General features: G+C 53.6%; 1 protein-coding gene across 1 annotated transcript in view; it reads left to right on the top strand.

Moving 5' to 3' along the window:
* ROR2 (receptor tyrosine kinase-like orphan receptor 2) overlaps nt 1–15,207 on the top strand; it is a 149,951-nt gene extending 134,744 nt beyond the window's left edge. The window contains exons 5-9 of the mRNA XM_012726319.1: nt 2,546–2,673; nt 6,475–6,789; nt 8,426–8,671; nt 11,466–11,668; nt 12,805–15,207. Of these exons, the coding sequence (XP_012581773.1) occupies nt 2,546–2,673; nt 6,475–6,789; nt 8,426–8,671; nt 11,466–11,668; nt 12,805–14,253 (2,341 nt within the window). The 3' untranslated portion in view covers nt 14,254–15,207. The remainder of the gene's footprint in view (nt 1–2,545; nt 2,674–6,474; nt 6,790–8,425; nt 8,672–11,465; nt 11,669–12,804) is intronic.
* Nucleotides 15,208–16,309: the final 1,102 nt, after the last annotated feature.

A 16,309-nucleotide genomic window follows, 5' to 3' on the forward strand; every position in this document is an offset into this window, starting at 1 on the left:
TGCATTAAAAAATTTTTGTGAAGAATCATATTTGGCTTATCTGCTTTTTCTATTTTTTAAATGTCTACTTGTCACCATTAGTATTTTTTTTCTAATTACTTTGGTTTAATTTGGCCTTTTTAACATCTCAAGGTATAAGACCTTATCACATGTAGGCATCTAAAACTATACATTTATCCCCAATGACTTTTAATTGCATCCCACAAATGTTCTATACCCTATTTTCCTTTTCTAAAAAATTTTACATTGCATTTAAAATACCACTTAATTTTCTTTTTAGATTCCAAGTTTTTCAGAAATGTTCTATTTAATTTCCAAATATCTGGGAGGAGGTTCTAAATATCTATTTATTCTTCTTGTCTGACTTAATTCCATATGGGCAGAAACTTAATAATTTCAATTCTTTTAAGTTGAGCAACTTTGTTAGTAATATATGGACTGACTTCACCGAAAAGATGTTCATGCTTTCGGTCCCATGTTCTGTACTAAGGTCCACTAGGCCAATGGGATGGTTATTATTATTATTTTTTTAATTAATTTAGTTTTTTAATGTTCTTGCATCGTTGTTCATTCATTTTTGTACAGTGAGTGGTTTCTCCCCTCAGATGTAGTCCCCATAATTCTCGTGCCACCGTGTTACCTGTGACCATCACCATGGGCCCTGTGTTCTCCCCTGCCCCTCTCTGGCTCTCCATCCTCCCTCTCCCTTGCTCTGTGCCTCTCAGATCTGTAGTCAGCTTGCTAGTTTTGTCTTTTACTTGACTTTTTTGTGTAGTTTCTTTGTATTCCACATCTAAGTGAGACCATCCAGTATTTATCTTTACCCTTCTGACTTATTTCGACGAGCATGATCCCCTCTAGCTCCAGCTTCATGCCAAATGCCATGAATTTGCCTTTTTTGATTGCTGGGTAAAATTCATTGTGTGAAGTTGTGTACCATAACTTTTTGATCCATTCATCTATTTTGGGACCTTTAAGTTGGTTCCATGTCTTGGCTATTGTAAATAGTGCTGCAATAAATGTAGGAGTGCAGGGCTAATGGGATGGTTATTTTTTCCACTCATTATTTGTGTAATTTCAATATTTGTTGAGAGACAGGCTTTAAAGTTCCCAACTATTACTGTAAAGTTCCCAACTATTTTCTGCTTCCTCCTCTGTCAATTATTGCCCCTATACTTTGAAACCCTGATATTAGGTACTTTCATGTTTATCTTTTTGGTTAATAGACCCATTTATTTGAAAGGTGTCTTTGCTGGGTTTGTAATTTGGATTCATAGTTCATTTTCTCTGCTGGTGTACATTTCACATCCAGTTAGTCTTCCCCTGGTTCCATTCCCCCTAGTGTTACTTTTTTCCCCCCATGTTAATAGACTTTATTACTTAGAGCAGTTTTAGGTATATGGAAAAATGGAGCAGAAAGCATAGAGAGTCTCCATGTGTCCCCTATCTTCAGCAGCACAGTTTCCCTGCTAGCAGCATCTTGTGCCAGCCCCGACACAGCTGATGAGCCAACACTGACATTATTATCACCTAATGCCTATTAGGCATTAGCATTCACTTTTGGTATTGTATATTCTGTGGGTTTACAAACATATGATGACATTATCCACTATCATCATACTCAGTAGTGCCACTGCCTGCAAAACCTTCTGTGCTCTGTTTATTCATCCTTTTCTTTTTTTAAAGATTTAGTTATTTATACAAGAACTGGGGTACAGGCCAGAGTTGCGGAGATGAGAGGTTTCACCAGAGACAGAGCAGGGAGCAGATCAGGCAGATCTACTGAAGCACACTGCTGAGAGGAGCAGCAGGCGGGTCAGGAGATGTCTGCTGTGCCACGTGGGTCAGCTCCCTGGCTGGGGATCGAACTCATGCTGCAGTGGCTGCGATAACTTCATAGTGCTGTTACCTGTTGTACCACCAGGGAGGTGGCAGCCACTGATGTTCTTATTGTCTCCACAATTTTGCCTTTTCCATGTCATATGGTTGAAATCAAACAGTATATGTAGCTTTCCATGTTGGTTTTTTTCGCTGCGTAATATGCATGTAATGTTCCTCCATGCCTTTTTGTGCCTTGTTTATTTATTTTTGGTGCTGAATGATGGTCCATTGTCTGGTTTATTCATATGCACCTACCAAAGGATATCTTTGTTGCTTTCAAGTAAACTGCTATAAGCATCTGTGTGCAGGTGTTTAACAGGTGTGTATGTTTAACATGTATTTTAACTTTTTGTTGGAAACCCTGTGGGCCTCCTTCCCCATGTTCCCCTCTCTCAACCCCACCTCTGACAACCATGAACGTGGCTTCACATACAAGACAGACTATGAGACCCTCATCTTTCTCTGATTTACTTCATGTAGCTTAATGCCCTCAAGGTCCACCCACACCGTTGCACGTGGCAAGGCTCCCTTCCCTTTTTGTACTGAACGATGTTCTATTGTATATATGTGCTGCACAGATTGCTGGATCATAGGAGGCTGGATTTCAAATGAAAAAAGAAATCACCAGGGGTATTAGTGCACTCACAGACTGTGTTTCTTCCAGAGATGACTACCACGAGGACGGGTTCTGCCAGCCTTACCGGGGCATTGCCTGTGCACGCTTCATTGGCAACCGGACCATCTACGTGGACTCCCTCCAGATGCAGGGGGAGATTGAGAACCGGATCACAGGTAGGAGCTGCAGACTTGGGGACAGTGACCACATCTATAGCTGCCTGTGTCATGGGAGAAAGTCAGAGGCCTTGTTGGGAGCACCTGCATTTGCTGCCATGGTTCCCACTTGTTTGTTTAAACTGGCGAGTACAGACCACTTGGAATGTACCTAACACTCAGTGAGGCCAACGCCTTGGGCGTGAAGCCCTGTCCTCACGGCTGCTTTGAGCGCCCTGGGCTCCCCGCTCCCCCCTGTGCCCGGGTCTCCCCCCAGTACCCTGAGCTCCCCGCTGTGCTCCAGGCTCCCCCCTGCACCCAGGTCTCTCCCCTGCTTGGTTTCTTTCTTCTGCTGTTCCTGAGTCTTGAAACTGCCTTGGAGCTGTGCTGGGTTGCAAGGGGCACAGGTCTGACTTCAGCGATGTGGAGGGAGACTTGTAGGCCACTGGCCATGGGGATGCTGCAGTGGATTCAGACTTGTGTCAGCCTCTAGGCTGCTTCTAGGAAACAGTCAGGCCTCCGCTGCCTGCTTCCCAGCCTGAGTAATGAAGCCGATCACTTGGCATGGAGGCTTTTCAGAGTTCCCACCTCTGGGTGTTGGCCCTCAACACTTCAGCTTTCACACATTGGTATAAAGATCTTCCTGGGGAAGCCCCTTAAGAAGCGAGAAAACCAAGTAGACAAAAGCCCTGCCAAGCCTGTCTCCCGTGTCTGCCCTCCTGCCTTCCTGCACACCCCTCTCCTGACTCTCTAAGGAGCAGGGCACGTCTTGGGAAGGTGCAAGAGCCCCAGCACCTCAATCTAACTGGTCCTGTACACCACAATTCTGACCGGGCACCTCTGTTGCTGGGCTCCCTAGGAGGCTGTGGTGAAGCTTGCAAAGGGCTCACAAAGCACTGCCCTGAGTGGAGCAAGAATGAGCACCCAAGGTGGACATTCATGTCAGCGTCCCTGGAGTGCCCTTCTGCACTCAGGCCACCCGAGCCTTGGCCCTCACCCCTAGGTCTGCTGGTCTGAGGTCATAACGTGAGTGGTCTGGCTGGCCCTGGTTGCAGGCCGCTGAAGGACAGATGTAGGTGTCTAGTGAGAAAGGACAGGGGCAGTGTGGGACCTCGAGGAGCCTCAGGGCACCAGCATAGTCCCAGGGAGGAAGTTTTGGAAAATGTTGCGATCTCACATAGGAAAAGCTCTGCCTGCCATTGAGGCAGAACTCCTCCAGCGTTTGACCACAGTAGTCAACAGAACATAGACTTTCATCTTGACTTTGTAAAACATACACACATTTTGTAGAAGTAAAATGAGTGGGAGGAAACATTCACCTTTAACAAAGCGGTGCACTCAGCTTTCCCCCTAGTTTTTATTTCCTTAAACAGAAAATTGATCACCCCTTTTATGATGACCTTAACGTCTGACATCTCCTGCTCTGCTCTCAACGTCTTGTAAATACTAGCACAGACTTCAGATTTAATTTCACCTGCCACTAATTGGCAAACGCTGATTCATAGCTCAAGATTATACCTCAATTATTTCTCTAGGGGTTGTTTAAAGGATTAAGCAACTCATATCTCAGCAGGCTGATTTATAGCAGTTTTTAGATAAGAAGTTAGATTGCGGGCCCTCCCTGGTGGTGCAAAGGGTTATGGGGGGAGGGGCTCTCTGTAGCCACTGCAGCACCAGTTGGATCTCTGGGCAGAAAAGTGACCCACATGGCGCAGCAGACCTCTCCTGTCTTGCCCCCTGCTCCCCTCAGCAGTGTACTTCAGTAGATCTGCCTGTTTTGTTCCCCACTCTGTCTCTGGTGAATCCTCTCACCCCCTGCACCTCTAGCCTGTACCCATAAATCAATCTTAAAAAAATAATTTAGAATGAGGATTCTCTACATTTATAGACTTTTGAAAAAATAAATTTGAACTTGCTCTAGACTGGCTGACTTGTATTTAGAGTCTGTTGGTAATGAAGTGGAGAGTGTGCTTGTGACATCTGGTTTCTGAGATTCTAGAGGCCTCTTGGGGGGTGGATGCATCCCAAGAAAACTCTGGAGTGAGAGGGTGTGGACAAGAACCAGGACATGAGTTGGACCTCCTCAGTGCCTAGACCTGCACTTTGGAAATAAAGTTATCCATTTGGAGGGGAAGGAGAAGAAAGCCTGCCTCCCTTCAGTTGATGACCCCCAGAGAACGCAGGGTTTGGCTTTCTTAGCTAACTCAGCCTGGGGTCAGGCCCGCACTCCACAGTCCCTCCTGGTGTTCCAACTCCTCAGTGATGGAACGGACCTGGCTCCCAACCTGGTTTTTGTGAGAGGCCCTGCATATGGACACCCACCCTTCGTAGGCCCTGCTGCTCATGTTGGCCCAGAGGGACCAAGAGGAGTGAGGACAACGTGACCAGCCATGTGCCGAGTGTGCCAGCTCAGGGCACTGCCGTAGACACAGCCTGTTTGGCCCTCCTGGACCCTTCACTAATAATATAATAGTTCTGCATGGACTTTTTATTTTATATTTTTCTTGACTCTAAAGAGAAGTACTTGTTTTTTCCTTCTGGAATAATCTACCTCTGCGTGGACTTTTACCCCCAATATGTGGTCTCAATATATCACTTGACAGATAAAGAAACAGCCCAGAGTGCATTCAGAGACCCATTCTCCTGTATCAGTCAGGCAAAGTCAGCCCGGCTCCTGCCTGGGGGCCTGCTGGTCTCCTGGGATGACCGCCCCGTGTGCAGCGCCACCTGCTGTCCACTCCTACTTGGCACTACGAGCCTGGTGGAGCGTGGACCCCGGGGCTAAGTTCCCACCACTGCTCTTTGCCAGCAGAGCACAGCAGGGTGTGCAGGCCTCTCTTTCTTCAGCTTTCCCAGATCAAGTTGTCATAAACAGGACGTTTAGGGGCGCAGATGGGTGGGGTTCGTTCCTTTGAACCCTTACCCGGACGGTCTGCAGAAGGGGCTGGAGGTGCCTGCACACGGCCCAGCTCCTGCTCACTTGCCCGGCCTTGTCCCCACTTCGGGTATCAGGTTCTTCCTGTCCTCTGACTCATTCTCATCACACTCCATGCTGTCATGTCTTCCCCTAAAAGCAAACCTGGAGACAGCGGCTCCAGACGCGGCTCCTGCAGCCTGCTGTCTGCTTCCCTTACCACAGAGCTCTCCACACAGCCGCCTGCCCCACTGTGCACCTCCCGCTGTTGTCTCAAGCCCTGCAGCAGAGGCGTCCGGCTGTCCTCTTGCTCCTCCTCCCACTGACTCTGAGCTGGTGTCCGTCTTCCCAGCAGGGTCTTCGGCCCTGAGGTGCCCTGCCGGCTTCCGGCTGTGGCTCCATCTGCGGGTCTTCCTCTTGCAGGCCCCCACCTTGTGGGGGGACCAGCGCGCTTCCTGTGCACTCTGTCATGTGCCTCCGGGAAGTCCAACGATCCCTCACCTGTTCAGAGCTGGCCCTTAGAAAGCCACGTTGGGTCTGAAATTGGAGTCTTCTTCCAAGGAAGGAGCCCGTAGCCGGACGGGACGTTGAGCTACTTTTCTTCTTTCTTGTCCCACTTTCGGCTGGGGCCCCAGAACCAGGACAGATCAGAGCGGCTCACTTGCCCTGGCCTGAGGTGGCTAGCCTCTCCTTGGTTGGCCTAAGGGAGGGAGCCATCTGAGGTTCAGGAGCGGGAGCTGGGGAAGGGTGCCTGGAAGATGGGGGTGCGGGGGTGGGTGGGTGCCAGGGATACGGGGTGGGGTGGCGCAACAGGGCAGGGCCCAGTGCTGTGGGAGGTGGCTTTGCACGGGTACCCGGCAAGTGGAAGGAGGGGGGCCCAGCGCTAATCCCTCTCCGGGTCTCCACAGCGGCCTTCACCATGATCGGCACCTCCACACACCTGTCAGACCAGTGCTCGCAGTTCGCCATCCCGTCCTTCTGCCACTTCGTGTTCCCGCTGTGTGACGCGCGCTCCCGGGCGCCCAAGCCCCGCGAGCTGTGCCGCGACGAGTGCGAGGTGCTGGAGAGCGACCTGTGCCGCCAGGAGTACACCATCGCGCGCTCCAACCCGCTCATCCTCATGCGCCTGCAGCTGCCCAAGTGCGAGGCGCTGCCCATGCCCGAGAGTCCCGACGCCGCCAACTGCATGCGCATTGGCATCCCAGCGGAGAGACTGGGCCGATGTGAGTGCCCGCCCCACGCGCCCCTCCCAGCAGGGCGGTCCAGTGGGCAGGGGCGGGCCCTGGTCACCAGGCTTGCGCCCACACCCCAAGGCCCTGCCTAAAGGTGGAACACGAGCCTCTGACTCCAGCCCCCAGTGGCAGTGATCTGGTGCCTCCCGGCTGCAGGCTGTCAGGAGCCACCAGAGAGCCAGGGTCACTTCCAAACCTGCCTTGGGGGTGACAGGCACCTAAAGGCCATGGAGAACGTGGGATCCTCCCCTCCACCCTCCACTTGGTGGAGCCTGTCTCTGAACCTGTCCCCAGAGGACTGGAGGATTCTTAGTCGCAGGCCAAGATTGCAAGATGGAGCAGGTCCGGCGTGGTAGATAGGAGCTTAGGAAGGACCATAACCAGGCATCACTGTAGGAGGAAATGGAGGAGGCCCCTGCTTCTCTGCAGGACCACGGAGCTAAGTGATGAGTGGAGGGGGCACACTGAGTTCTGAGTCTGAGCCCAGGAATGGCCTATCTATAGTGGGCCCCAAAAGCACAGATCATGTTCCTTGCACCCCCACTTCCTGCCAGCAGATGGCCCCCCTCTCAGGAGTTTTAGCCAATCCTGCCTGGGCAGCCCTGGCAGGTGACCATGCCCTGAGGGTGAACGCATGGCACAGGCGGTTCTGCAACACTGTCAAGGAAAAACACCTCTTATCACCTGCTGCATCAGGCTGGGACCCTCCTGAGGGGTGAGGTCTAGATGGGAGGCTTTCTACCTCTCCATCTCTGGGGCTGTCCATGCCGGGGGTGCTGGAAGAGGTGCAGCAGAGCTCCCCACCCTGGTAGTCAGAGCCTGGTGTCCAGGCCTGAGGCAAAGGTACAGATGCTTACTGACTGGGGTCGAGCTCCCGCAGTGGCTGGAAAGCTCTTGCCCTTAAGCAGTCACTGGTCACTTAGCAATAGGGCTACAACCTACTGGACATCCAGGCTATATGGCAAAGCCTGGTGGGACCCCACCACCATATATGTGGTCAATGTAGGCTGAAATGTGGTGGTGCTGCACCGCTCAGGTGCTGGGTTGCAGAATGAGATGAGTTGGTGTCGGGACTGGTCTTCGAACGGTTCCCCCTTGCGGTGAATGTGCGAGCCTGTTGGGCCTGTGTGCTCCCCCGGCTTGGCTCTGGCTGGCCTGGCTGGAGGGGCAGGCTCTCCTACCTGCTGCCTCCCGGGCCTGAGGTTGGGGGCCAGGCCTGGGAGTTTATTGTCCTTCCTGCTTCTAGCACAAGGGAACTTGAGGTGGGGGTCGACGCTCCCATGCTGGATACGGGGTACCCGGTAGGTCCCAAAGTGGCTTCAGGGTCGTGGAATAACTTCGGATAGATTTTCTTCTCCTTATAGGTCACAGCTGTGCCTCAAATTTAATTTGTGGGCCTGCAATTTTATTAAGTCAATACTTAATATGTTAATAAAAATGAATGCTGCTTTTCTTGGAAATTATATAAAGTCCTTCCGTCTCTGGGAAGTTCCAGTTTGGGTCTCTGCAGGCAAAGCGATTTTGGTGCGCTGTTTCGTTCTGGAGCGGTTGACAAAGGGAGTGACGTGCACCCAGTGGGGAGGATTCTTGCTGATGTGGCGGCCCCCTAACGCCTCTTCTCTCTCAGACCACCAGTGCTACAATGGCTCCGGCACAGATTACAGGGGCACAGCCAGCACCACCAAGTCGGGACACCAGTGCCAGCCCTGGGCCCTGCAGCACCCCCACAGCCACCACCTGAGCAGCGCAGACTTCCCTGAGCTGGGAGGGGGTCACGCCTACTGCCGGAACCCCGGAGGCCAGATGGAGGGCCCGTGGTGCTTCACGCAGAATAAAAACGTACGCATGGAACTGTGTGACCTTCCCTCTTGTAGTATGTATTCTCTCTCTTTTTTATCAAGTGTTGACTGTTGAGTGTTCTTTGTGGTGGCGTGGGGCCAGGCCTGGTAGCCGGCCCACCCCACGTCCCCACCGTGCTGTTTGCTTGGTTTAGAAGTCGTATCGCCTCACCACAGGGCATTCTAAGTTCTAGAAAAGCCTGAAGAGTAATTTGTAAATTGCCCCCCTCGGTGGAGACCTTGTTTACTTTCTGGGGTCCAGCTGTCCGCCCCTTTCCATGGATGGTCCTGCGATGTTCCATTTGGCATCTTGTTTTTCCATTAACCTGTCACATAGTATTTCCGAGAATGAGTAAAAATGCTGAACAGCCACCTGCTGAGCCAGCAACTGTAGTTAGGGGCACCTACCCTTGCTTCCCACTCTGCTCAGCTTTCTCACGTGGGTGTGGCAGAGTGAGGAGGAAATCTTGTCACTATTTCCCCATAATCTGTTAAATTTTGAATGGGAGAAGAGTGTCTTTAAGGGTCGCAAACTTTACAGACATGATTGCTTCTACATTTCAATCACATATGCCTCACCATTCTATTCTGCTTGGGGTCTGAGCTCAGCTGCCTTCATTTTGGAACCCGGAGGCAAAGGTGGAAAATTCCTGTGAGAAGGCTGATAAAGGGAGAGTAACAGGTGGAGCAAACCAAGGCTCACCGTTCTTCTGGAAACCCCCCGGCTGTGTGGGGTCTGGTGTGTCTCCAGCCTGCTGTAGGTGGGAGTGAGGACTGGTGCTCATGAGCTAAGTAATTTGGCAGTTCCCAATTTATCACTCCCTTTAAGTCAGCACTTCACACACAGCCTCTAAACAATGTGCGTTCCTTGCAGACAGCTGGTACTGCTCTGTGGAGTGCTACAGTCGCTGAGACAGTTTCCTGCCAGGAAGGGTGTCCACAGTGTGCTCCAAGGGAAAACCAGCTGTAGGGTAGCGGCTGTTCCGGCTGCTCTCTCTCGCCCCTCTTCCCCGCTCTCCTCTCTTTATAAAGAATCAATGAGTGAGGGGTGAGGGAGAGCGCAGGCACACGTGACAGGCGCCAAAATGTCAGGGACGACATTTTGGAAAAATACACAACAAACTTTTAGCAGTGATTCCCCAAGACCTACAGATTATGAACATAGAAAACCTTTTTACAATGAGCAATTACTACTTATGTAGTTAAAAATAATTCAAAATGTCCTGAACAATATATATGTTCTTTGACCTGGTGATTCCAGGAATCTTGTGTGGCAGAAGTATTTGCACGTACAGGGTGGACATGCAGAATCACTTTTAATAGTGAGTAAGAAACAAGCTGATTTTTTTATCAGTAGAGTTGGATAGGAGTTGAAATAGGGGGAGTGCCCTGCTACAGAAGAAAGCCCATAAAATGTCATCTGAGACATACTATCCTACCACAAGACCAGGCGCAAGAATGTGGAGGGACAGGACTTTGTTTCAAGTTCTATTGTAGGAAATTATCTAAACCCTGTTTCTGTATGTACAAATAATTGCATATCGGTTATTTCATGGTCAGATTGAAACATACATGAAAAAGAAGGTGAAGGACCAACCTGTTAACAGTACCAGAGTATAGCCTTTGGTGAAGTGGGCTGCTGGGAATATTCTGTTCTGTTAATAATAAGCATGTGTTCTGTTGATAACTTTTAAGATATTGATGAAATGGCCATCCATGTCTGGACAGTGCTCACACCTCTGATCTGGGTGGGGGTGGGGGGCAGAGGGCGGAGTAGTGAGGCAGCGTCTCACCAGTAACTATGAAAATGGATCTGGTGACTCCTGTCCCCACAGAGTGCAAGAACCATTTGATCTGCTTTATCTTACTCTGGAGGCCAGAGGGATAGAGTGGGATTAAGGCAATGTTTTAGGTGTTTTTTTTTGGTTTTGTTTTGTTTTTTTTGAAAGCCACGGGGGACAATTGCAGTCATTTTTAGGACCGAATCAGCTCTTTCGTGGACCTCGGCGTGCAGAAATCACTTGTTTGCTTCAGATTGAGAGCTCATTAGCCTGCTGGCCACGCATCCGAGGCCCATGCTGGGTGGGGAGGCAGCTATTGGAGGGCTCGCCTCCATGAGTGGAAGACAACTCTGCTGCCTTAGAGCACTGAACCCCCAACTCAAACCCTAGGTCAGGACTCCCTGCCTGGTTCCTGAGGGGTGCTTCTCTGAAACTCCTGTAGAGGGAGACAGAGCACCACTCTTCACCCTGAAACACGAAAACAAAAACAAAACGGTGGTGAAAGCTTTGTGGGTAGCCAGCCTCACAGTTTGTGCATCTCACTGTCACGGTTCAAGAATCCTTACTTCTGTCTGTGCTGGACTGGACCAGACTCATCAGCTGCAGGGACTCTTTTAATTGTGTTTTTAATTGGTATGCTGAAGAAGATGCTATAGACAAAAATGTGGAAAAGACTAGAATGTTGAATGAAGAATCATGTCTAACCCCAGAAAGGAGGACAAGGGTGTCTGGTGCGTTTCATCAAGTTCAATCAAGATGAAATGAGACAAAGCCCCTATTTCTGGTGGTGTCTGAGATTGGGAGGCCCAGTGCTGGTGGCTGTGACTCCTGTGTCATTTTGTCAGTGTATCAGAAGATGCAGGAGGATGAGCATTTGGGGGCATGGCCCCCCTTGTTTCAGTTTGTGCACAGATTTGTCCCGTTGCTCATCTGACCCTGATCATCTGCTGGTGCTTAAATATTTGAGTTGGCGGTGGGTTGTGCTGGAGAACATTGAGTGGAAAGGGATGTGTTTTCAGGACACTCACACACACCTTCCTGTTCACAGGCCCCCAAGACAGCAGCAAGATGGGGATTCTGTACATCTTGGTTCCCAGCATCGCCATCCCCCTGGTCATCGCCTGCCTCTTCTTCTTAGTCTGCATGTGCCGGAACAAGCAGAAGGCATCTGCCTCCACGCCCCAGCGCCGCCAGCTGATGGCCTCCCCCAGCCAGGACGTGGAGATGCCCCTCATCAGCCAGCACAAGCAGGTCTCTGTGCCCACAGGCAGCCCGGGCCGCCCGCCTGCTCTCTCAGGCTGACTACCTGACATTGGGGGCCCCCCTTCCTGAAGCCCAGAAGTCTCTTCTGCTGTCCTTTGCTTTGCCGTTTCCTCTGTATATACGTCAGGACACAGACACGGGTGCCCCTAGAACTCAGTGGCAGCCCCAGGGCTCACTGCCATCCCGTCGCTGTGCTACCGCTGTCCCCACAGGGGGACCCAGGACAAAGAGGGATGGGCTGCCCCCACCACTGATGGTTCAGTGTGACTGAAGGGACCAGGCCTGGTTTCTGGCTGCTCTGCAGATGAGTTGGTTTTGCTTTGATTTACTTCCCAGGCAGGGTAGCGTAGAGTCCTGCAGGGTCAGGAGGACGCCAGACATCCCACCTGAGAGCTGTTGGGGTGGGAGAACACAAGGAGGAAGCTGCCTTCACTGTCCACTCCAGTGAAGGGGCGTTGTAATTGCAGGTTGGGGAGAATCAGCCAGGCTTTGAAAGGGTTCATCAGGGTGGTCGGGGAAGACGACTGACTCCTGCTCGGTAGACAGGAGTCAACATGTTGGCTGGGGCTGGGGCGACTGTGTTGGGGAGGAGATGGAACCCCCGGGGCCCAGGGAGATGAGGCTGGCCGCACAGATGGGAGGGTCTAATCAAGAGGGGCCTAGAAGCCAGGCCACTGAGGGGCCTCTCCAATGGCTGGCTCCCTCGTGGCCCTCTGGGTGCGCAGGAGGACATCACGACACCGCTGCTGTTGGCAGCGGTGGCTCAACCCGTTTGGTGGGTGCAGATCAGGGAGCAGCAGGAAAGGCCACAGGTGGGGGACACAGCTGGGAGGTTCCGGGGCACTTGGGTGCTGGCACAGGGCGTGGCGAGGTGTGGCGACAAGGCGTGCACACATACACGCACTCAGCAGAGGCATCTCCGCTGTATGGGGGGCATTTGCAGGCGGGGGGCCCGTTGGAGGCTTCAGGCTCCCTCGTGGCTGGGCTGGGAGGTTGAGCCCGGACGGGAGGCCAGTGGGTCCTCGGGGGTCGTGCTGGCAGCGCCGCTAGTGCTGTGCCCCACCTGCCTGCTTGCCTCCCCGTCTTGCTGACAGCGACGGTTCACCGGCTTTTCTTCTCAGCAGGCCAAGCTCAAGGAGATCAGCCTGTCCACGGTGAGGTTCATGGAGGAGCTGGGAGAGGACCGGTTCGGCAAAGTCTACAAAGGCCATCTGTTCGGCCCGGCGCCGGGGGAGCAGGCCCAGGCCGTGGCCATCAAGACGCTGAAGGACAAAGCGGAGGGGCCGCTGCGGGAGGAGTTCCGGCACGAGGCCATGCTGCGGGCGCGGCTGCAGCACCCCAACATCGTCTGCCTGCTGGGCGTGGTGACCAAGGACCAGCCGCTCAGCATGGTCTTCAGCTACTGCTCCCACGGCGACCTCCACGAGTTCCTGGTCATGCGCTCACCGCACTCGGACGTGGGCAGCACGGATGACGACCGGACGGTGAAGTCCGCCCTGGAGCCCCCCGACTTCGTGCACGTGGTGGCTCAGATCGCCTCGGGCATGGAGTACCTGTCCAGCCACCACGTGGTCCACAAGGACCTGGCCACGCGCAACGTGCTGGTGTACGACAAGCTGAACGTGAAGATCTCGGACCTGGGGCTGTTCCGGGAGGTGTACTCGGCCGACTACTACAAGCTGATGGGGAGCGCGCTGCTGCCCATCCGCTGGATGTCCCCCGAGGCCATCATGTACGGCAAGTTCTCCGTGGACTCGGACATCTGGTCCTACGGCGTGGTCCTCTGGGAGGTCTTCAGCTACGGCCTGCAGCCCTACTGCGGCCACTCCAACCAGGACGTGGTGGACATGGTCCGCAGCCGCCAGGTGCTGCCCTGCCCGGACGACTGCCCCGCCTGGGTGTACGCCCTGATGGTCGAGTGCTGGAACGAGTTCCCCAGCCGGCGGCCCCGCTTCAAGGACATCCACAGCCGGCTCCGGGCCTGGGGCAACCTGTCCACCTACAACAGCTCGGCCCAGACCTCGGGAGCCAGCAACGCCACACAGACCAGCTCCCTGAGCACCAGCCCGGTGAGCAACGTGAGCAACGCCCGCTACGGGGGCCCCAAGCAGAAGGCCCAGCCCTTCCCGCAGCCCCAGTTCATCCCCATGAAGGGCCAGATCAGGCCCATGGTGCCCCCGCCGCAGCTCTACATCCCGGTGAACGGGTACCAGCCGGTGCCCGCCTACGGCGCCTACCTGCCCAACTTCTACCCGGTCCAGATCCCCATGCAGATGGCCCCGCAGCCGCTGCCCGCCCAGATGGTGCCCAAGCCGGGCTCCCACCACAGCGGCAGCGGGTCCACCAGCACCGGGTATGTCACCACCGCGCCCTCCAACGCGTCGGTGGCGGACAGGGCGGCCCTGCTGGCGGAGGGCGCGGAGGACGCGCAGAACGCGCCCGAAGACGGGGCGCAGAGCCCCGTGCAGGAGGCCGAGGAGGGAGAGGAGGACGGCTCCGTCCCGGAGACCGAGCTGCTGGGAGACAACGACACTCTGCAGATGGACGAGGCCGAGGTCCAGCTGGAAGCCTGAGGGAGGCGGGGCCGGGGCGCCCCGGGGAGACCTCTGCCACCGCGGAGGAGCGAGCCCCGGTGCTGGTGACTGGCTTGCAGGCTCCGCACGGGAAGCTTTGTCGTGCCGACCCACAGAGCTGCCGCTGAGGCCACCGTGTGATTAGAGGGGCCCGGCCGGGTGCAGCCGGCTCAGCAGCCCGGGGTGGGGGGGCACCCTCCTGCCTGCATCTCCTAGGGGTGGACTGGAGGGGGGCAGTGCCATGCGTCACGGGAAGGCAGGGGGTGGCTCCCTGCACATGGCACACGAGTCCAATGTTGCCAGCCTCTGAGGAGACAGGCCTGCCAGGGCGGCCGGGCGGCCCCCAGCCTGCACATCCTACCTGCCAGCTGTGCTGAGGATGGGGAGGCTGCTCTTCTCCGGGTGCCCCCGCCATTAATATTTGCCCCTGGCTGCCAGAGACTGCTGGGAACCAGGCACTGCCGCCTGCTGCCTGCCTGGGCACAAGGAAAAGGGGCTTCTTGGGAGTCCCCCGATTAAACTGTGCCTTAAAAGAAACCAACACGGTTTTTGTATTTTTGTGAAATGATTTTAACGATACTGCGTATGTCTTTTGCCCACTTTCTTGGTTTCTTGGGTTTAGAATATTACATGGGAAGCAATATTGTACAGAGCACAGTATTGTTATTTTTTTTTAAATCATGTACAGACCTTAAATGTAATTTATATGGTTTTTGTATGCCATTTCCATTGAAGTATTTTGAGCTTAAAGTAATGACTTGGTAATTTAAGTGTCTACGTTCCCCACTCTGGGATGTCACCTGACTGTATTCTGTTGGCTTGTGTTTGTCCGCTATGTAAGCGAGGTCCTTTCATTTCAGAGCTCGTGCTGGAGAAAGGCTGCGGGCACACTGCCCCTTGCCCCGGATGGGGCTCACCTGTAGCTCTCGAACCTGGTGTATCCAATAAAGCAAAAAGGACGCTTCTGTTGGCTCTGCAAGTTGTGGGGACAGTGGGTGGGGGAAGGTGCCGAACGAGGGAGACTCAGTGGGTGATGGTTTGGACTGAAGGTCCTGGGGAAGGGATAGAGTCTGGGAGTGCTTGTCCCAGGCAGCAGCTGCTCTTTGGGCGCAGATATATATGTACCTGGACATCTAAGGTGGAATTAAATTCCATTGCTTCCTGTTAAAGATCTTGCGGGTGACATAATGCACATGCATGGATATGGTCCTTGGCGTGAAACTGTGCCCTCCTGAGGCCCAGAACCCCTTACGCATTTAGACCTGGTGCCTGGCACTTCCCGGGGCGCTGAAGGACTCTCTGGGCTCCTGTTGCACCCACCCTTTGTCCAGGGTACTCAGCATCACCTGTGCCTGGACAGAGCCAGTGACACCTGACCAGGGCCACTCGGGGGTGCAGGAGCTCCTGCCAACCAGCCAAGACCCCTCTCACCCCAGGCCTGGCCTTTCCTGCCCACCCCACCCCCTCCACCCCCCAACATGTTCACACAGCCTGGGAGGCTTTCTGTGTTTGGGAAGGGGCTGCCGTTCGGCTCAGCCAGGACTTGGGTCCAATTACACGTTGTTACCTGAGCCTGGCTCAGAATCCGTGCAGGGCTTCTGGCAGGCCCTGGTAGAGCCAACGCTGCTTTTCCAGCAGGCGCCCAAGGGTGCTGATAATGGCTGAGAGCCACCAAGACACAGAATCCATCAGTCCTGCCTCGGGGCCTCCCTGAACTTCTGGTCTCCACAGTCCCTCCTACCTCGAGGCTTTAGTGCTGCTGGCAGATGGAGCCACACACACAGGTGAGCTACCTGCACCTCTTCGAGTCAGAAAGGACTCTGCTGGGTGGAAGCTGATTTGGTTGGGGTGAGGGTCGGAACCTCAAAGCCCTTGGGTCCTGAGTATCTTGCTGCTTGTGAAAAGAACTTGGGGTTAAGTGGAGAGCTTCTCATTCCACTGATCTGAAAGAGGAACTTCATTTTCCATCTAATTTAGTTCACCTGATGGTTTAACTGTTTGCTGAGACCTGAGAGTGAAAAATAGGAAATGGCCCTGTGGCTTCACTCTCCGCAGG

The sequence above is a fragment of the Condylura cristata genome, unplaced genomic scaffold (genome assembly GCF_000260355.1).
Source record: "Condylura cristata isolate star-nosed mole 26May11 unplaced genomic scaffold, ConCri1.0 scaffold00017, whole genome shotgun sequence".
Lineage (NCBI taxonomy): Eukaryota > Metazoa > Chordata > Mammalia > Eulipotyphla > Talpidae > Condylura > Condylura cristata.